The sequence below is a fragment of the Lepidothrix coronata genome, unplaced genomic scaffold (assembly GCF_001604755.1).
Source record: "Lepidothrix coronata isolate B3197 unplaced genomic scaffold, Lepidothrix_coronata-1.0 Scaffold23, whole genome shotgun sequence".
Lineage (NCBI taxonomy): Eukaryota > Metazoa > Chordata > Aves > Passeriformes > Pipridae > Lepidothrix > Lepidothrix coronata.
Genome location: NW_016690203.1, coordinates 4130007 through 4151640, shown reverse-complemented (window position 1 = coordinate 4151640; position 21634 = coordinate 4130007). Strand labels below are relative to the sequence as shown.

General features: G+C 39.2%; 1 protein-coding gene across 5 annotated transcripts in view; it reads left to right on the top strand.

The window, feature by feature from the left end:
• The window catches only part of JARID2 (jumonji and AT-rich interaction domain containing 2), a 216471-nt gene that overhangs the window by 159173 nt on the left and 35664 nt on the right, over positions 1-21634 (top strand). For all 5 annotated transcript variants that reach the window (XM_017808492.1, XM_017808491.1, XM_017808495.1 and 2 more), the window contains exons 5-6: positions 10908-11084; positions 20516-20745. In XM_017808492.1, the coding sequence (XP_017663981.1) occupies positions 10931-11084; positions 20516-20745 (384 nt within the window). In that variant the 5' untranslated portion in view covers positions 10908-10930. The remainder of the gene's footprint in view (positions 1-10907; positions 11085-20515; positions 20746-21634) is intronic.

Genomic DNA, 21634 nt, shown 5'->3' with positions numbered 1-21634 from the left:
GATAGCCAAGTCCAGCCTTTGACAAAATACCACCATGCCAGCATGTACTTTCATTTTCTATTTTTAAATAGAGAAATTCAAAAATCCCATCACCACTACAAGTTCAGTCTTCATTGCTCTTGTGGGGTTTAAGTGGAAGCGGCTGCATTCTATCAGTGATGGAGCAATATTATCATGCAACAGTGTGGAAGAAAGGCCCTTGACATGTGTAAAGTCCCATACTAAGGAGAAGAAGTCCCATTTAGCTGTCCTGCTACATGTAAGAAAATCTAATTATTCAAATAATTTTTATGTACCCACCCCCCTAATTTCAAAGGGAAATAATTTAACCAAGATGACCTGCTTGGTTTCATTATTCAGAATACTAAGGCTGTAGACATATTTTTAATTAGTTTGTTTTTTAAACTCTTGATTCGATAATACAATGTACTAATTACTTCTTGAAAGGTAATTGAAGCAGAGTGAAAAAGCTGTAACAGTTGATGGATACCTGAGCACCCTGGAATACATCTAATTGATCAGACTTGGCAAGGCTGCCCTGCCTTCTATTATTTTAAAATCCTTCTTTTTAAAAAGTGTGTGGGGGGGTTATTTTATTAAATTGTGACCTAGAATTTCCAGAAGAAGGAAGGGAATAGCACAGATATCTCTGAAGTGTTTGTCTGCACTGTTCTTATCTTTAAATAGCTTCTTTGAAGGAGCCCGTATGCCCTTTGCCAGAGGCATAATTAGTATCTTTCAGCAGGGTTGTAGATACAAGTGTGTCATCTCTGTGTGGTTGTACACCAGCTTTCACTTTTACTGTGTTTTCTGCCTCTGATCATATTTTTCTTAATAGCTTCTGTTACAGTGCATTTAAGCTACCTTTGCACTCTGTAATTATTTACGGGTTAAAATATCGTGAGTCAAATAATAATGGGTTAAAGGAGGAAGGAGAAACAACTCCCTGGGAGCAATAGATCTTTGGCAAAAGTTGATAACAGGAAGGCTATGATTAGGAGACTACATTTTAAGAAGTTTTCCCATGATCAATTTTCTAATTAAGCTGAGCCTCTGGGACTTACATGCTAGAGAATTTCAGGGATTCCTAAATAAAGATGGTTTAATTGAGATCTCACAAATTGAGTTTTCAGGTTCTTCTATTCTTCAAAATGTGATTGTTCTTTTTATTTGAGTACTGTGCTGAGTTAATGATCTGATGATTTATTACAATAGGGCAAAATAAAAAAAAAAATTCACTATAGCATGTTTGCCTGAACTTCAGTAACTTTTAACTCCCAGTGCTCCAGTCCTCTCACAGTTTGCTTTTAAATAGACATTTTATTCTTTTAAACACCTGTGTTTGGGTGGTAGGCTCAAGGAGCTTTCATCCCAGTCTTCTCCTTGGAGTCTTGATAGGAGAGGTTGAATAGCTGTCAGTTAATACCTGCAAAGATTTACCTTTACAACCGGAGAGACCCCAAAACCAAAACTTGCGGGCTCTTGAGTTTGGGCATGTTAGAAAACAACTGTATCTTTTAACAAGGCAGAAGGTATGTTTGCCTGCTAGTTCAGTGTCAATAGGTACACTGTACTTTGAGAGCTGCTGACTGCATCAATCACATTCTTGAAGCACCAGCCTTCCCAGAGAGCACATTGCTACTGTCGAGACATGCTCACCACATCAGAGTAAGCAGATTCAATAGCACAAGTTGATTAGGCTGCAAGCAAAGCAATGAAATGCTGATGCTGTCCAAAAAAAAAAAAATAGCTTTTTTGCAGTCTAGGTTAGCTTCTGTAACTCAAAAATAGTATTACAACACACAGATGTACAATAATTTGTTGGAAGAAGGGTTTTTATTGATTTTGCTGTTCAATCATTTAGTATTTGAAACTAAAATTTTAGAATGGATTGAAAAGAGAAGAATAAACTTCAGGGTATTAAATCTGAATTGCACAAACCATTTAATAAAAATAACTTTGCATTTTGTAACTGTAATCTCACAATTTTTAAGTTCTTTTTTAAAGTTAGGAGTAATATCGAAGTACAGAATATAGGATATTTCTCATGTGCAACCATTTAGGCCACCTGTGGAATATGCTGCTCTGAACTAGTAAGTAACTCTCATGGTGGTTTAGGACAAGAGTAATTTAATCACTGTTGGCAGGAAGAAGTGATTATGCAGGTTCACAGTGAGCAAGAGAGAGCCTAGTGACCACCAGCATGGCATTATTCCTTCCCAGGGGAACAGAGTGCTGCTGGAGGGCCAGACCTCTAGGCACATGAAAATGTTACTTCATATCACTGTGTGTCCACTGGGAGTTTTAAGAGCTGAAGCAAGATAGAGTATCCTGTGTGGAGTAGTACTACAGCTGAATAAAAGTTTTTTCTTGCTCTTCCAGTTTTTGGGTGCCTTTCTGATGTTAATGATTCCAATATCTACCTCTGCAAAAAGCCACAGGATGAAGTTAACTGACTGAAATGGGAGACTAATCTTGAGGTTTAGCCTTTGTATTTGCCACAGACTCACTCTGAGTCCCTCAGCAAGCTGCTTAGTTTTTTGTAAAATGAGGATAAATATTTAAGTCTGTATAAAATCAACCTAGCGGGATGGTGATTATGGATGAGCTACTGGCATAAAATCCGAGTGCTGCAATGGCAGCAGCAGTTCAAAACCTCGCTGCCCAGGTAGGCAGTGTAAAGTATTCTGGCAAAGGCAATTCCTGCTCTTCATGCCAGCCAGAAAACTGTGAGCCTGCTTCTGTAACCTGTGAATATACCATAGGTTCAGTGTTTCTCCAAAAGACCTATTTTATGCTAGGAATGGGGCCCAGGATCTTTTAGATATAAAACAGTAGCTTTTTGGAAATGGTGGAGGGGAATGTAAAGTTGGGGATTGAAGTGTATGTGGAAGGGGTTGGTTTTGAGGTACACTGTAAAATCTAGTCAGGTTAGTGGAGGTAAATTGCCTTGAGATTGTTGGATATGAATTGTAGATTTGAGAAGCACTCCTGATTTTTTGTAATATTGAGTACTCTATTAGTCTGGTGTGCGTTTTGTTAAGTTTGGAAAGTGAACCTTTTTTTTTTTTTTTCTGCCAGAGTTTCACATACTTCCCCACCCTTACTCCATTTCCCTTGAAAAGGAAAAATTTTCTTTGGCTTTTTGGTTTTAACTCTACTACTTCGAAGAACAGACCGAGAAGAAAATGGGCTTTGTGTTGCTGCACTAGTTGATAAGTTAGCCATAACACTAGGCACCTTGTGATTCATGCAATGACAGGGGAGGGAAGAGTTTGGGCATCACTGTATTTGAGCTCTGTTTTGTTTCTGTATTTGGGATGGCCTTTTCCTCCCTCTCGCTCAGGCACCAGGGAGCTCCCTCTGGGGTTGTTCCTCACAAGTGAAGTACAATTACTCTTTCCTTTAGAGTTTATGCAGTTTGTTCTCCTTTAGCCTTGCTTGGTAAAACAACCACAAAGTGTGGGCATAAATGACATTTGTTTGCACTTCAGGGACTTGGTGTTGTCCTGCCAAAATGTAATAAGTAGGACATACAACAAATGAGAAGCAGGCCCTAAATTTTAAGCATTGAGATGCCAGCACATCAGGAGCATTTGAGAGGCAAGGTTTTTCCACCTGCATACAGCCGCAAAATGAGGCTGCGTGTTGGAGAAGCCAAACCTCTGGACGTGGCTTGTTGTAGGGCTTGGCATGCCATGTATTTATTGGGGCAGGCTTAAGTCCCACATACCTTGACCTGCCTTGTGCTTAAATCATTCTGATGTCTTAAATTGTTTTAGGATTTTTCCAAAGCACATCTGGGTTATGTTTAATTGTTAGGAGGAAAAAAAAAAGAGAGGCGCTAGAGGGGGAGGGAGTTGGTGTAAATAATTCATGGAGAAGAATCCTCCGATTTTGCAGAAACCACAGCCCAAATTACAGAGAAGGCTCTTGGATTGAGATGATTTTTGTTGTGGTTGTAACATACCAGGGCTTGAATCCTGTCCAGATGAAAACATTTGGTTTGTACTTCAGTAAATATTGCAGAAACACTGCCAGCTAATTCTGAAGAGTAATGAAATAGTATTTTTGGCGAAGCACATGCACTTTCCATACTTCTGATTCCACTCTTCAGATCCAAATTCAGAGGTTTTTTTAATGTGTTTAGCTAGTCCAAGACAAAAGTTAATGTAATTTAATGAGAAACAAAACATATCATAATTTAGGAGGGAAAACTACACATTCATCAAACAATAACAAAAAAAACCTTAATAACCTCATTAGTCAAATAAAATGGCTGAAAAAGAGTATAGTTTATTCTATTAATCAGGCACTTGCTGCTGAGGTCAATGCATCTGTGTATACAGGCTGTGTAAGCATCAGTTCTGCCTACTGGTAGTAGAAAGCCTGAATTTTTCATATGCAAAGGGTAGTATCTTTCCAGGAAAACTGCTAAAAGCAGCACCATGACTTAAAAAAATATATTTTACTTTGTACTTACTGTTGTATAAGCATCAAATTGTTATAACGGAGGACATGAAATACATTTGTCATCCTTTCATATGCATTACACCACACTTTGTGTGTAGTTGTGGTAATCATTTTTCCTACATAGTTAGGTTTTCTTTTGTGTGGTCTCACAATAGGAGGGAAGACAAAAATACTCGAGAGAGAATTTCAATACTGAAACTGTAGATACTGATGGAAACAGTTGCCAAACATACTTAAAATCTAATTTTTTTAAGGAGCTGACTGTCCTCCCTTTTTGTAATAATTCATAGCTCATTGTAACCATGATGAGTGATTCTAAAAAGGACAACTCACCATTAATGATTTTCTCAATATTTACCACACACAGTGGTATCTTATCATAGGAGCAGTAATTCCTGCTCTCTGGTGAGGAGGGGGTAGATGGGGTTGTGTCAGCTGTCCAGGCTTTCTGTATGGCTTGCAATCCCTTAGTCAACCATGGAACTTTGTTTAAAAATTGTTCAAAAAGCCATGAAAAATTGTTCAAAATAGCACTATGAGGGCCAGCTTTGGTAATTTGGCCTTTCCCCAGTGACTGGGAGGAGGGGAAGAGGGCTGGGAAGTTCCCTCCAGGTTTCTGCCTGGCTTTGGCATAGCTTTTCTGCTCTCTACTGTGAGACTTGTTGAACAAGAAAGGGTGAGTGGCACATGTCCAGATGAGGGCAGCAGGTTGACAGCACTGTCAGACAGATACCTTGTATTGAGCAGCTTTAACAGGAGTGTCCTTCCTGCTTTGCTGTATTTGTTACTATTGAATGTCAGTAATTCTTTCAGTATCTTCCTTCTCCCATTGCTCCTGCATCTTGTGTCCATCTGCTAGTGTACTTCTCGCCACTTGCCTCTTTCTGCAGCCCCAGCACATCTGAGCCCCTCCCTTCTTCTGCTCTGCTGCTGCTGCTACTGCTGCATGGTCTTTCTTACAGCTTACTGCTTCTGCCATGGCTTCTCCTTCCTTTCCAACATTTTTCAGTTGCCTCATCCAGATCTTTGCTGATGGCACATGCTTTTGTGCAAATACTGATGCAAAACAAATCAGCTGTCTTGAGGGGAAAAGAAAAGCATTTAGGAATTGTGTGCCTAGACATCATCAGGACAGAATGTAAAATGTGCAGCTTCTACACGAGTGGAAACATACTGCATTTAATGTTTTGTTTAATAACATAAAGTGATATATTATGCTACACATTCAATAAGAAAAAGTGTGCATAGAAATTTTCCAAATCTCTTCTTGAGAACTTGTAACATTACATTACAGTTATAGCTTTATTAATGGACTTTAATTTCCTTAGTCTGGGATTTTAATCTGAATCAGTTCCCTGATCCAATTCACCACATGGCCTCACAAAACATTATACTACCACAGTTGAGGTGGTGGCACCGGAATAAGAACAAGAGGCCAGATGGAGGTAGATGTTCTGTAGACTGTTTCTGATGCCAAGAAAAATGTCCACACAGCTACTAACAGTCTAGATGGTTCCTTGTATGAAATGTCTTCTAACTAAGTGGTGAGAAGTAAATATAACTTCTAGTTGCCATCAGATTTGCTGAGTGAGCGGGCTTTTCAGGCACCTGCTGATCGGATACATGGCAGGGTGGGTTCCTCTATGTGGAGGGTTGCTCATGTGCTTTCCCTAGGTGCTGCAGGGCTCCTCCTCTGCTCTCCCCTTCATCCACTGCAATGCCCGTGGTAGCAGCTGCCTGCACAACTTGGGGGCTCCCAGCACAGAAGGAGACTTGTAAAATTCAATACAGCCACAGGCTCTCATAACCCTTTCACAGATTTTTCTGCTGTTTTCTTGGGGATGGAAAGCGAGGAAATGGGGAATTATATACCTAGAGTACTGAGATCTGGCAGGCACCACCTCCCAGGCTCAGATGTTGCCCTCTATCTGGAGTGCTGCAGCTCTTCTGTTTTGCTGTTGGTTATTGATTAAATTCTAATGTCACTCTTTAGGTTGCCCTCGATAGGCTTTGAGAATCATACTTTGGTGCTAGTGAGGGCAAGAAGAAGAGGAGGAATAATAGTTCACTCTTGCTGCCTGGCTGGCAAATATGTGCAAGAAGGACCCAGCATAGCTGCCCTGTGGGTTTCTATTGCTGAGTGCATCCAGGCAAAGACAAAAACATGCAGAATAGTGTTCTGTAAAGTTAAAATATCAAGGAAATGCCTACAACTGTATGTTCTGTTCATGTGTGTGTATGTATGCATCTGGCAAACCTGCATTTTTCCTTATTCTCATGCCATTTTGGAGGGCTGTCATACATAATTTTCATTGTAAAACATACATCATTTTCCTGATAAATAGCTGTTATACATGGAGAAACCTGAGAGCAACAGCTCTGAACTGTAAGGAAAACCACGATGTTCTTAACTTGTCATGAAGATAGGCCAGATGTACGAGGAAGGTCAATATGTTTTATTTGACCAACTGATACAGTTGAAAAAAACAAACCAGCTCTTGAGTGCACACTCTTCGCATCTCCAGCAGTCTTGACCGTTCATGACTACAGTAACAGTACTTAGTATTGTTTATATTAGCTTTGAGTAGCAAGTGGGGTCCCCTGTAGAGATAGGTTGTGGCATCATATGCTCATCCTGTCTGGTCTCAGAGAGGATGAAGTATATTTAGGACAGGAATCATTATTATAATAAAGAAGGCGAGCGATCACGTAGCTTACGCTCTTTACAGTGCAGCTTTGCTCGTATGAGTTTCATTAGTTCTTCAGTCATGAGGTCAGAGTATTATTTCCATAAGAGGAGTTTTGAGTGAGGGTTCTTAGCTCTTATCTTGGTGTAAACCAGCAATGCACATAAACCACTCACAAGTTAGGTGTTGTCTAATAAACATAATTGTCTTTCTTTTAGTATGAATGAAATCACAGTATACTTACAGCCTTGTCTTCCCTTCAGTTTGCTCATAAAGGGAGTTTGTAGTATCTTGAGCTTAAACAGCCTGTTTCAATATTTTAAATCAGTGTTTTCTCAGCCTTTTGGACATGTTTAGATACATAGCCTTAAAGTGAAAATGGTTTTAACCAGTTTAACACATAGTTGTGAACAAATTATTTGAGGCTGTTCCAGAACTGAAATCATATTATAAAAGATGATGATAAAAATAGTTTTAATATAAAATGTAAGCAAGAAAACTCAGAGCTTTTAGATTTCTTTCAGCGTCTTCCATCCATAACAACGCTTAAATAGAACAAAAATGTGCAAGTCCAGACTTTTTTTCTTTCCTTCTGTTTGGCAAGTCAAGTTTAATAAATATGTAGGAAAAGCTGATGAGAAGGAGGGGAGGAGACCCAGACTGAACACCAGCTTTTCTCCAAGGTCTCATATTGCAGAGCACTTAGATCAATAAAAAGAGGGTTAGCAGGACTCTCCTGTGTTATTGGATGTTGCTAGTCTAATTTCTCTGGAAATATACTTCCCGAGCAGTCCCAGCTGTCCCAGGAATTCAGTTTAACCATTGTTGTTCATAGTTCTTGATGGGAAAGAATTAAAAAATGTCATTCTGACAGAAGATTTATGCACTGAGATTACAACAATTGAATACCAGGAGTTAGGTGAACTTTGTGCCTGCTCTCAGACTTGGTAGGACTTTCCCTCCTTTCTAAGCAGAATGACAGAGCACTATATTTTATTCTGTGCTTTAGTAAAAAGGAAGGAAAAAAAAAGATTGCTACTGTAATAACAACATTTGCATTGCAGATGATACTTTTTTTGCTGGTTGCTGTTGAAAGCTACTGCCAAAAAAGCTTTGGATTGTAGGGAAGATGAAGCTTAGAGATCAGACTATCTAGTCTCCTATTTTAGTGTCTCAGAAGGATAAATTTTCTGACTGTTTCTCTAATTATAATAGGGAGATTTCAGTCTGTGTTTGAATCTAATTTTGAGGGTTCCTAACAGTGAGTTTCCTTTATGCCATCATTTGTCAATGCACTGATGATGTCAGACTTCAGATTCTGCTAAGAACTGATGCACTTGTGTCCAGCTTCTGAATCCAAACGACACATAGGGTACCTAGATGGAAGAAAAAAACAATTTATTTTTTTAGGCAGCACTATCTTAGAGTAACTGTTTTAGAGTCTTCTAGTTAGTTGCTGTTGAGACTTAAAACTCCCCTCTGAGCAGAAGAATTAATGTGCCTGTGCCTTTCACCACCTTTTACCTGCTATGGTTAATTGCTCTGAGTGTGCCAAAAAGTTCTAGGCTTGCATAAAAAAAGTGAAGATTTTTTGTTTCTGTAAGTTGCTACAGCTTCCATGCCATGAAATATGTCAGCAGTCTTAATTTGGTCATTAGTCTATATAAATATGAAGGTTGTGGCATGCAAAAGCCTTTCCCCATAGGATAGCCATACGTGTCCATATGTTTATGACTAGGTTGGATGGATTAATGTGTACACTGTTTCAGGGGGGAAGAATCATCATGCCCTCGGTGCTGCTGTAGTGTTTCTCGTAGCTGTCCAAGGGCCACCACTTATGCACAGCACACGATGCTGGTGAGGAGTTTCTCTCTGCTTTTCCCAGAGGCAGCCACAGTTCCAGAGGGGCTCGTATAGAGGCCAAGAGCAAAGGTCTTTACAGGTTGGGGTTAAGCCCCACGGAACCACTCATTCACTTCCCCCTCAGTGGGATGGAGGAGAGAGTTGGAAGGATCAATCTGAGAAAACACATGGGTTGAGATAAAAACAGTTTAATACATAAAGCAAAAGCTGCAAGCAAAGCCCAACAAGGAATTCGCTACTTACCATTGTCAGGCAGGTGTTCAACCATGCCCAGGAAAGCAGGGCTCCATCATATATTAGTGGTTGCTTGGAAAGACAAACACTGTAACTCTGAATGTCCCCCCCTCCTTCATCCTTCTTTCCCCAGCTTTTATTGCTGAGAGTGATGCCATATGCTCTGGAATATCTGTTTGGCCAGTTGGGCTCAGATGTCCTGGCTGTGTCCCCTCCCAAATTCTTGCGCACCCCAGCTGCTTGCTGGCAGAGCAGCATGAAAAATAGGGGCAAAAAATGCCTCGATGCTGTGCAAGCACTGCTCAGCAATGGACAAAAACATCCCATTGTTATCAACCCTGTTTCCAGCACAAATCCAAAACATAGCCCCATTCCAGCTACTATGAGGAAAATTAACTCCATCCCTATCAAAACCAGTATAGTTAGGAAAGGATGATTCATCACAGAAACAACCCATCCCAGTTTTTGTGCCATATTTAGGTATCCATTCATTAAAATGTAATTTTTATAGTTACAAGCATTTTGCACAAAGCTGATGGGAGCAGAAAATATGCAACCTCCAAAAAAGCTTTAGTTAGTTGTTGGCAATGGCAACACCAACAGCTCAAAACCAAACAAAACACAGAATTGCAGTTCTGAAGAGCTTGAAGCCAGAAGTGCTTCCTAAGGAAGCACCAGCCAAATAGCCACTACCTTGCGTTGTTGATCTGTAGCCCAGTTCTCTTTGTCTTTTTGTTTTATTTAGCTACAGGAAAATAACTAACTGAAGCGATGAGTTGCCATTATCCACATCTGTTGACTCTATTTTTTCCCTTTCTTTACCAAAAATTCTTTCCTTGGGAGTAAGTAGAAGGCTCCTAGGGCACGTGTCCCTCCAGGGGATAGACAGAGACTCATTTTCAATAGAATGATATTGGGCACAAGGGAAAGTGTCCATTAGTTGTCAGCAGCATTTGTAGATTTAAAAATCATGGGAGTATCATGGGAAGTAATCAAGAGAAGCAACATCCTCAAGAGGAGCACACAGGGAATCAGGAGCCCTTTTGCTCTTTTCTCTCCTTTGCCAGGAATCTGCTAGGCAAATAAGCATCTCAATGTCTCGGTTTTTCTCTTTGTTTCACACTGCAGAATGCTGCAAAATATTGTTTGCAGTACTGTAGAGGTCTTCAAAGCATTGTGAAGTTTAAATGCTAATGCTTTATTGTAATGATAACCTAAAAATATTGCCATGGTGCAGATTGTTTTTTTTGTTCTTTTTTTTCTTCTGTTTGGAAAAGCTGTAAGCTTCTAGTTGTGTGTTAAGACTTCAGTAAGGCACTTGAGCACGCATTTGAAATTAAGCATGTGCATTAGTCCTTTTCCTGAATACACAAAGCTATTAATTAGGGCTTATAGTAAGACTGTTTGATTGTCTGAAGTATGAATAGAATGTGCTTGAGGGGGGGAGAACCCCGCTTTTCACATGCGTATCCTGTTGGTAAAAACTAATAAATAAAAACCCTCTAGTTAGTCATGCACTGGTGTGACCTTCCATCTCTGAGTCCCTCTCTTCCCTTGCTATGCATGACACTAAAGTAGGTTATGATCAATATGGTTAGTGCAGTAAGTGAATGTAATGATGCTGATGGGCCATTTCTTTATAATGATCAGGTTCTCCAGCCCTGCCCAGCAACATGGTATATTTTGGAAGCTCTCAGGATGATGAGGATGAAGAAGAAGAGGAGGAGGAGACAGAAGACACAAAAACAGCCACAAACAATGCTTCATCATCATGCCAGTCAACCCCTAGGAAAGGAAAAACGCATAAACAAGTACCAAATGGGCAAGGTAGGTCCTAAATAGTGCTATTCTCCTACACCCCTAGTAAAGACATATATGAGCTGAATGTGCTCAATCCTTCTCTGTTCTTCTGTATCTGAGTGAAAAAGTGGTGGAGTGAGATGTAGTGTTAGCATCGTGTGCCTTAACCTGTTTCTTCTGACAGTCTGAACTCTCTGGCGGAACTATAACTGCAGGGCTGGAATTATACACACACACACACACATATATATCTATATATATCTGTCTATCAGTGTGGGGGTCTCTTCTCCGTGTAACAAGCGATAGGACTAGAGGAAATGGCCTCAAGTTGTGCCAGACAGGGTTTAGATTGGATATTAGGAAGAATTTCTTCACTGAAAGGGTTGTCAAGGCTGCCCAAGGAAGTGGTTGAGTCACTATCCCTGGAGGTATTTAAAAGTCATGTAGATATGACACTTGGGGACATGGTTTAGCGGTGAACTTGGCTGTGTTAGGTTTACAGTTGGACTCAAGGATCTTAAAGGTCTTTTCCAGCCTAAGCAATCCTGTGATTCTGGGAGATAGTTAGACAGATAGATATATATGCATACACAGACATATACTGGAGTTATACACACATCCACATATATGTATAGACACACAATCACTCTCTCTGGCTTTTTTGTGACCAACATTTAATTTCCAATAATTTTGTCTTTTCAAAGCTAAATAAAATACAAGCCTCCATAAGTGATATCAAAATGCATGTCATGGGCAATGCTTAATTTTTCACATGCAGTATTTAGACCACAATTGCACTCAGTTGAGATATTACATTCATGTTCTTGATTGAAAGATTTTATGGAAAAAACTTTTTCAAGTCAGTTATTTCTTTGCAAATCAGTAAAAGCTGCATTCATTACAGTGTGTCATGTCCTCGTGTCATGTCCTTGTGCCATATCTTGAAAAATGGATCTGTGTGTATTGCAACATCACCTAGCATAGAATGGAAGACTTAAAAACCATGCTGACAATTTTAAGCCTGCTGTAATGCTCCACTGTAATGCCAGTGTCCTGTGTTTTGTGGTTCTCTCTCCAGCAAGAGGTCTTGTATCATAATAACTCTTTGCCATCTCTGCTTGACATAATTTCAAAATGTAGCCTGTGCTCTCTGTTCCCTTTTTTGGTATTAGTTTACCATGAAAATCTTGCTTTCTAGTGATTGCCCCTTCAGCTCTTCCCCTTTTAGTAGGAGGACTGAGAGGAAGGTCTCTCTACAGTGCACTTTTTGAGAGATGATTGTGACCTGTGGTTGCTTTTTTTTTTGTTCATTCATGCTACTCTGCTCTGAAGAAGAGATTAGTAGATCCCAATTACTTCACTGTGCTAATCCTCATCTCCACTTTTCAAAAGGGAGTTTTCTATAAAAGGGTGCCTTTGTTACATACGGCAGAATTTTTTTTTCACGACTGTTGTCTGAATCTGGTTTTATTGCACACCCAAGCTCAAAAACTCACTTTTTGCGAACAATTTGTGGAGAATTGCGTGAAGATGTTATGTCTAATAGCATTTCAGCTGTCAGCTGTGACCAGGAGCTTTAGTGCTGTACTAGCCATAGATCAAAATTTGGCGCTTAGGATTGATTTCTAAATAAACCCCCCAGAATAACAGGCACGAAACTCTACATATGGAAAATGAGATTGCATGTAACAGAACTGCTCCCTTAGAGTTTTAAATGTGATATATCATTACAAAAGGAGCTCATCATGTTCCTTGAGAATGTCCCAGATGGCAGACACTTTGAAATTAGCTCAAAACCGGAGACACCTGAAATCTTAATTGGGGGTAAGTAAAGGCAAACATAATGAGCCATCTAATGGCTTCATAATCTTTATCAATATAGATCAGAGTGAGAGTGAATGAAGCTGCTACTTTAATAGAGCTGCAAAAGACCTTTATAAAATACATAGGAGACAATGTGAGATGTTTTGACAAAGGTGACGAAACAGGAATTCCCAGAGAAGGCAGCTGCTGCTTCTTCATCATTGTAATTTCTTTTTTTCTTCTTCTCTCTCTTTTTTTTTTTAATTAAAATTTCCTTACCCAGGGGTGTTCCCATTTTTCACTGTCTCTTATATTGGTTGACAGCCAATAGTATTTTTGTTTCATGTGAATAAAGTAGGTTCTGGTTCATGTGTGTCTGTTTTAAATGAGACCACACACAAAGGCAGACCAGGGACGGGTGCAGCAAATGAACTTAATCTAGCGTGAGAGTCTATTTTTAATGAATTAAAGTCTTTTGTTTTTAATATACAATGTGTAGTCAAGCACTTTGGACCTGAAAATGCTAAGCATTTGCTATGACATACAACAACAAAGGTCCAGAGCTTGATTAATGTTATTAGACAGTGTCAGATGATTGCTTTCTACTAAATGGGGGCCAGAACAACTTTTCTGGGCGAAGTCATTTGTCAATATCCTCTTCTGATCCCAATATAGGGCATTATTAAGGTTGCACACCAAACTGTTTGTTATAACCAAGCCTGTTGAGACACCTTTTGGACAGCTAACTCAATCGAGAATGCCCAAGTATGAATGGGAAGCACGTATAACACGTGGCATAGCTTGCTGCACAATTAGCTCAACTGACTTGTTGCCTTCCAACCTTACAGCTTACATAGATATATTTAAAGCATTGAATTGTTACCTATGCCTTTTCATCCTCTTTTCATAGTACCTCTGATTTGCTGCACTCATATCCAGCTGTTAAAGAGCAAAGTAAAATGTTTGGCAGGAGAAGTGTTTCCCCCTGCATTCATGGGAGTGTGTAAAAGGATATGTAACAATGTGCAAGTCTTTCCAGGGAGGTTCTGAGTCTAAATTACATATCCCTGCTGCTCAGAGGAAATTCCAAGTTGTAGGTAAGAGGGTAGGCTTAGGTCTCTGTTCCTTTAAAACTAATTCTTTGAATTCCTCACAACTAAATAAATCCTAGTTTGATTTCATTCTGTGGCACAATGGAAGGTTTTCTCTTCAGGCTCCCGAAGAAAAATATTTGCAGGTGCCAAATGTTTTTCTAGGCAGGCTGTGTTAGAGAGCTGGAAGATGCAGTTAGGGAGTTGTTGGGTTATCGGTCCCATCACAAGAGCAAAAGAGGATAGGCATTACTCTACTTGAAAGGGCTTGTGGATCGGAAAAGTGCCTCAGGAGGAGCAGTGTACACAGATACAGTTGCATAGACAACTTTGAAATTGCATGCAGCAGGCTACAGTTCCTCTAATAATGGTTGGCTAATTCTCTCAAGAGGAATGATTGCAGAATTAGATGTTTCTCACACCAGCACAGCAGCTCAAAGGTGGAGAGAAGGCACATCTGGGCCAGCATACCTGGGGAAGTCCTGTTTGTCTTTGGACGCCTAACACAGACAATTAAGTTCTAATTTACATCTAGGAAAACACAATTAGCCGTCGTCATTTGTAACCGGACTTCTGCATGAAGGCAAATCTGGTCTCCTTAACTGGAACAAACCAGCTCCAGTGTGCCAGAAAACCTACGGGTCAGAAATGGTTACTGGTTCATGCTGTGTTTTGCGAACACGGTGAGATAAGAACTTCTCTGCATGACTTTTGGCTGAAATGAGCAGGGGAGAAAATTGTATAGGCCTTTTTTATTTTCCCTCTTGGGGCTCAAATTTCAAAACAGATCTGGCAGTAGCACATAGTAAGCCGGCATTGCTAGAAATACTATACTTTGCTTTAGAGCTGTCTTACTCACTAGAAACACAGAAGAATGTTTCACTTCTCAATTTGCAATGGATAATTTAGCAGAGTAATTTCCTTACATGTGTAGTGGTACAAAGAAGATGCAGGAAATGATCGTAGATAGCTTTTTTCTTATTTCAAGATAGAGTTTCAATGCAGTGTTTGTATATTTTGGGCTTAAATGGCATATATTTTACATACATTACTGTTTGAGTGTGTTGTGAGAAAATTTTAATTTGTGGTTGCAATTCTTTATTTAATTTTGTTTTTAACTAAATTTGGTATTTGTGGGTGGGTACATAAGACAGAGGCTTAGGCTTACACATATTTTTTTAGTGAAATAAATCCTGAAGAGGTAAACATTTATAAGAAAAATATTTTTTGCACCCAGCTAAAATGCAGAATGAGAAAATTTCAGGCAGAATGCTACAATAGTTAATGGGTAGGCAATTATTTTGATGATTTACAGCCTTTTGTTGAAATACCATGGAACCAGTAATTGTTGCAATAAACATTTTTTCACATTTAATTTTTCTGCAAAAATATGTAACACGAAAATTACCCCGTTTGCAGTAATTTACATATTTAAATATGCAAATCAGGCACAACACATTTGGGGATTTGTAGATTTTCAGTAGCTAGATGTATGACCTGTGGAGAAGAATAGGGGAGCTGGAAGTTGCTCAGAAAAAAATTGAATTGTTATCCTGGTGCGAGACTCGTGGTAACAGACAGGCACTTCTTGTATGGACTTGCTGCTTAGTGAGTGACCCTTTTGATGTTGTTTTTGTCATAATGGTTAGGTGAGAGTAATGAATTTGTGCTGAGACGAGACACTTGGTATTGAATTTTTGCAAACACTGGCATGGTGTCTCATACCAATAGCTCTGCTCCCACTGGCCTAATGTATTCCTGTGAGTGTAGGGTTTCAACTGTGTTATTGATGGTGTCAAAAAGAAATTCAGTGTTACCTATCTGCCATGGTTCTCCTGTTTGCCTTCTGTTAGCATGCAGCTATGGAAATTTTGTCGCGGTGTTGTCCGCTGAGAAATTGCATTGTGTTGCATTAGGACTTCGGAGAAGTGCAGAAAGAGCAGTACCACATGTTTTCATATGATGTTGTGTTGGCCTTTTCTTCTGAAGTATGCCTTTGCTCCCGACTCTGAGTGGGTAGATCATGTTGAGGGGCTCCAGAAGACAGCTTCTTTCTCTGGAAATGGTGTATAGAACATACCCAACATTTAAGGAAAACAGTTGGCAGTATTAAAATACTGTGTTTTATGGAAGTAGATGATTGTTTTAGTTCCTTTGGGAGGGGAAAAGAATTATTGCCTGGGTCCTTTAACTCAGTTTGAGAGCCACATAAATGTTTTCACAGTGACTTAAAACTGAATTAAAGCCAGAGCAAGAATGTTTTTGTACAGTAACGGATACTTAATGCCAGAAAGTTGATTAATATTACATCTCTTTCCCAAACACGATCTATGTAACAACATGAGGTTTGCATTGGAATAGCTGGCTTGGGTTCACAATATTGGCAAGGCTCCCTTTTCGCCTTCTAAAAACAAAACTTCTCCCTTTCACTCTTATCTTCCCTCTCTGTTTTGGATGGTTTTATGAATGCGCAATCACTTGCTTTATGGAGCACGAGATCTGCAACATGCAGCATATGTGTACATGTATGGTTCACATGCCTTCATCTTCCAGACATTGGCATACAGCAGAAGGGTTCAGTACTCTTCTGTCCATGTTAAACTTCCCCAGTTATCGTAAGTATAAAGCATATCAAGTGCAGGAATAATCTCCAGGAGGGCTTGGGAAAGAAAGCTTTGCCCATGGAGTCAACAGTTGTCTGAACCTAGTCCAGTAAGTAATTCTGCTGCTTACACAGTGAAAGCCTGATTACTGTATGTATTATAAATTAGCTTCTGAAAGGCTGGCTGGCTGTATCCTGTAAAATGTTCGTGTGCAAATTAATTTGTAGGAATACTTCTGAAAATTGCTGAAAACATGTTATGTTTATCGCTTGCTACAGTGTCAATTCCTGTAGTAAATGCTTAGTTAATCTGTAGTAATTGAGCACATCTGTGGCTTTCCTTGACCAAAAATTTTTTTAGACATTGTTATAGCTGCACCTAGTCCACACAAGATTTGCAGTTTGCATTGGTTTTTGTAGAGATCCTTTATCACAGTTTCAAATGAGATACCCCGAAGTCCCCGTATAGGATCCTGCGTGAATATTGGTGCCAGGGGTCTAGTTCCCCTGATGCAGAGAGCACTGTGATGCATCCATGGGGATCACGCCTGCCATAAGGTTTTCCTCTGCTGCCATAAATTATATCAGTGGTTTAAAAACCCCCAGTGCTTGTGAGTTGTGAATGTAGTGGTTCAGTTTCTTTGCATTTGATCATCACTGCTAACCAAAAGGTCCACAAGTATTTCACTCCGGGACTCTTATTGTTTCAGCTTAATAATAATAGTAATTGCTTTGGAGGAGGAGCATTTTGAGAATAAGCTTTCAGATGGATTTATTCTATTTGGAGTGTCTGAACACTAATAATTTGCTTACACTTTTAATTTTGTGTTAGTAGTGCTCTTACCTTTAACTAAAAGCTGTTCTGGAAATATAGAGTTGGTTAAGGTAGCATAAAATAATCATAATTCAAGAGTACAAAGGATTTCTGCTTCAGGAATGTTAGTTTCACCACTCATGTGGGTTAGACCTTTTTTCTGTCTATTTTTTAATGAAATTATTGCTTCAAGGATGAAACCTTTGTCAACTACACTCTAGCAAGGAAATAAAGGGAGCAGAACATTGGATATTGCGCCTGTCAGAGTTATCGCTAACATGGGAGATTGTAGCTGGGACATACGTGCATCTGGGGTTAGTAAAGCATAAGGTTACATATTTTCTAATTTTCAGAGTGCTTCAGAAATATTTAAAAGCTGTCAGATGTGAAGGAGAATGCAATTTGCTGCATAAGAAGACACAAAAGAATTAGTAATAATTTCATTGTTTAATCAGATTTGGTCTCAGAGTTTTATTTTATTTATTGCAGAGTTTTGGGGGTTTACTGTTTCTCTTGAGAAGTGGGTGTTTCTGTTTTATCATCAGTTACTCTTCAACAATGAGATTTCTTGGGGGGGATTTTTGGTCTTTCGTGATGGTTTCATCTTTTCACTGAACCATCTTACTTTCTGTATTGTACTAAATATCTTATCGTCTAAATAACTGGTTTCAACATTTTTAGTCAGATGAGAACAAAATCATAGTCTTGGGGATTCCCCCTCCCTTAAATGCTTGGCTTGTGGTAGTGTTTTGTAATTACCCAAGTGAACATTTTGATACCTGTTCTCATAATATGTTTGTGAATTTTTCAGAACTTACTATTGCAGAAAGGTTTTATACCCATCTATCTGGACATAGCAGTTATCTAGGTGTTGGAAGAAACAAACACTGATTTTCATAGAAACTGATACCATCTACTGTTTAACTAGAGACAGCTGGGCTAGAACTGTTTTGCATCTACATCTCCTTTTATTGTGTTTTCAGACTTTAAGCTTTTTGAGCTTTTCTTGTGAGACTGAACATTTTTTCTCTCCTGTTTCTCTCTTCTCCCTTTCAAGAATCTTACAAATTAAGACAAAAGATAATTACTCAGAGGGTAAAACTGGCAGGGTTCCCACGACACTTAAAATTAATGAGCTGTTGCATATAAAATATACCTTGTCTCATGTTCACTTTTTTTTGTGTGTGTGAACCATAGAAGTGCGTAATTTGGCTTTTTGGCTGTGTTTTCTGTTTTAGTAATCTCAGGTTTATAAAGTGGCAACTGATTACAGAAAACTAATCTCTCTGATTTAATGTTTCCGTAGGAGCAGATCAGCATATACAATGTGTTCCCTCCAAAGGAAAATATCACTCGCAATGATAAAATACATATTAACAAAGCTGCCATTGGTTGTTTGTGCTGTGTCTTATTAAAAATAAATAGTTGTGCTTTGTGCATCTGTCGTGCCTTCCATCTGATGTGAGAACTCCTTACAAAGGAGGATAAATGTATTGTCATGTACTTCCTGATAGGAGTTGGCAATTATTATCAGTTCCATCACTAGAAATGAGACACGAAGGGTTATGCGACTTTCATTGAAATCCCCGAGAAATCCTTGGCTGGCTGGGGCAGCGCCAGTTGTTCCTGAGCTCATGAGTGACAGAGCCATGGGGAAATTTGCAGTGACTTCACTGCCGACAGCTTTTTTCTCATTCTTACTCTGTTTATGCAGTGGGGAAGGAAGAGAGGAAGAAAAGCGATTGCAATTTTTTCTTTTTTACATAATCTGCTTCAACACTTGTGACTGACTGAATAAGTGACCTGAAAATCGAATTTGTCAATAGTTGGCTGGAGTTCCAACTGTTGGAGGTGCTGTGGGAAGCTAGATAGCTGGTTGGGAGGATTTGGAGGTAGGTGTCTACTTAGAAGCAGCTTAGCTGTCCCTCTTCTGTCCAGCAGGACAGTTTTTTTTATTACTGCTGTTACTGCTGCTACTACTCATTTACAAAATGAGATAAGAAGGTATGTTATTGTCATGTTTAGTGACAAAAGAAGGCTTTTGTTTCACAGAAAAACAGTAACTTAATTCATTTATTTACTATTCCCAAACAGATGGTGCGTGTTGTGTGTAATAAAAAAGATTTTTATGTACTTGTGCTGTTAAGTATTTATGAAGTTTCTTATTTACATCCTTTCCTAAACCATGGCAAAAAAAAAGCAGAGGTAGAAATCAAGAGCAGATGAGTAGAAGACAGGAGGGCACCTGCCGTTGTGGGTGTTGGATCATAAGCCTTGTGGACGTCTGTCAAGTGCTTCACTGAAGAGGGGGCATCACTCACATGAATTTCTCACATTTTTGATTAACAAACAGATAAATGTGATGTGGGGTTTTTTTAACCTCAGTTTTTCATCTTCCCTGACAACAAAAGAGCAGTGACTATTCTTAAATAAATTCAGCAGAGGGACAGGGAAAAAAACTTGCTTGTATACATTCGCATAATATTTATTGTACAAAAAATAATGGTTTCTGTTCCATGCTTTCTTATCCCTTCACTTCATTAGAAGGCTACAGTGCTCAGCTTAGGTCCCAGCATTACTTTATATGACACATTCCAAAATGGTTTTAGTATTCTCCTTTCTTTGCAGAAGTACCTTTTTCTATTTGCAGTCTTCTGCTATAGGCAAACTGCTGTCATTTTGATTCAGTAGTTTGGATATTGATGAAAACAAAACATGCTTTTTCATGGAACGTTCCTTTCCTCTACACTGGTGTAAAAATAAATCTTTTTTTCTGTTTAGGCTATATTTAGAATTCACTCACTGCGATAGCAAAAAAAAGATAAAACTGTCATAAATAAAAATAAAACTCATAATTTTAAATTTAGGTCAATCAAAACAATAATATACGTTGTATGTTTTAATTTGGCTATTGAAGATAATGTGTGTTAACAAGCAAGGGAAATATTTTAGTAAATCTGTTCATGTAAAGAAATATGCAAAATAGTGCTTAGATTAGTGATTTAACTTTAAATATAAGAAGACATTTACTAAATATCCAACACTGAGAGCAGAGAAAGTTTGGATGTTTTGAACGAAGTGTTTGGTCTTGTATATTTTTTTTGTTTTCTTTTTTTTCCCTCAGTAACCTGATTTTCTCTCTTCTCAGTTTTCAATGGGTCCAGCAAATCATCGAAGGAGAAAGAACCTGCTCAGAAACACAAAAGCAAAGAGGCCACACCAGGGAAGGAGAGGAACAGTGAACATAAGGCTGAGAGTCGAAAAGACCAGGCTGCTGCTAATCACCATCCTACTACAAACACTGGCTCCTCTACGAAAGGGCTCACTGCTAACAACCACCACGCTCTTCATAGATCGGCTCAGGACTTAAGGAAACAGGTAATGAATTGTACTCTACTGTGAACACATGGGAAACACAGGCTTTTAAGGTTCTAAACTCCTTTTTCCACTGCTTTGTCTAGAGCATGAGCATGAGAATCCTTAAAAGCATGCTCTGGAGACATCAGGGAGTTAATTTTCAGTGAAAGAGAGAGAAAGAAGGAAAAAAGAAAAGTATAGATATGTGGGAAGTCAGTATTATAAAGCATGCTTTACAACCCTGTTTTCATATTATCCAGTATATACATATGAAAGAGTAAAGTTCACATCACTATTTATGAAACCTCTCTGACTGGTGCTCTTGCTGGCCTCCATGCTGACAGTGCCAAGGCTGGCAGCACGTGGAAGAGCGAACTGCTTTTGTGTACAGATGGTCTGCTTGGGTTATCTCGGAGGCTCACCGGCATTGTAAGGGAACCTCATATTGCACTTGGGTGCTTTGTCTTGCATATGGGCAGCACAAACGTTGGAGTCTGGGAAAAAACATTGTGCCCAATGCATAAAGAAGTTGCTCCAGAATATTGCCTCTTTCGCAGTGGATATACCAGGTGGGAGAAATTTTTTGATTCACGTTCCTAGGTTGAAAGCTAGCAAAAAAAATCAGCAAGAGATTTGTTTCAGCCCAACTTGAATTCTGGTGTGGAAGTTCAGCAGACCAGTCTTTCAGCGCTTGTAACTGGCATTTGGACAGGATTTGTCTTCATCTATTTTTGATGATTGGGTCAAAGGGCTCCTAAAATAGCAGCTGTCAAATAAGGTTTTACAAAAGACTTTGAAAATCCCCAGTTAGTGTCCTTATTCAGTCTGGGACTGTGTTCGCAGAATACCTGCTCTACTGCAATGCAGTACAGAAAGCTTGCTGCACTTACTCCTTTTAAGTTTTTTTGGT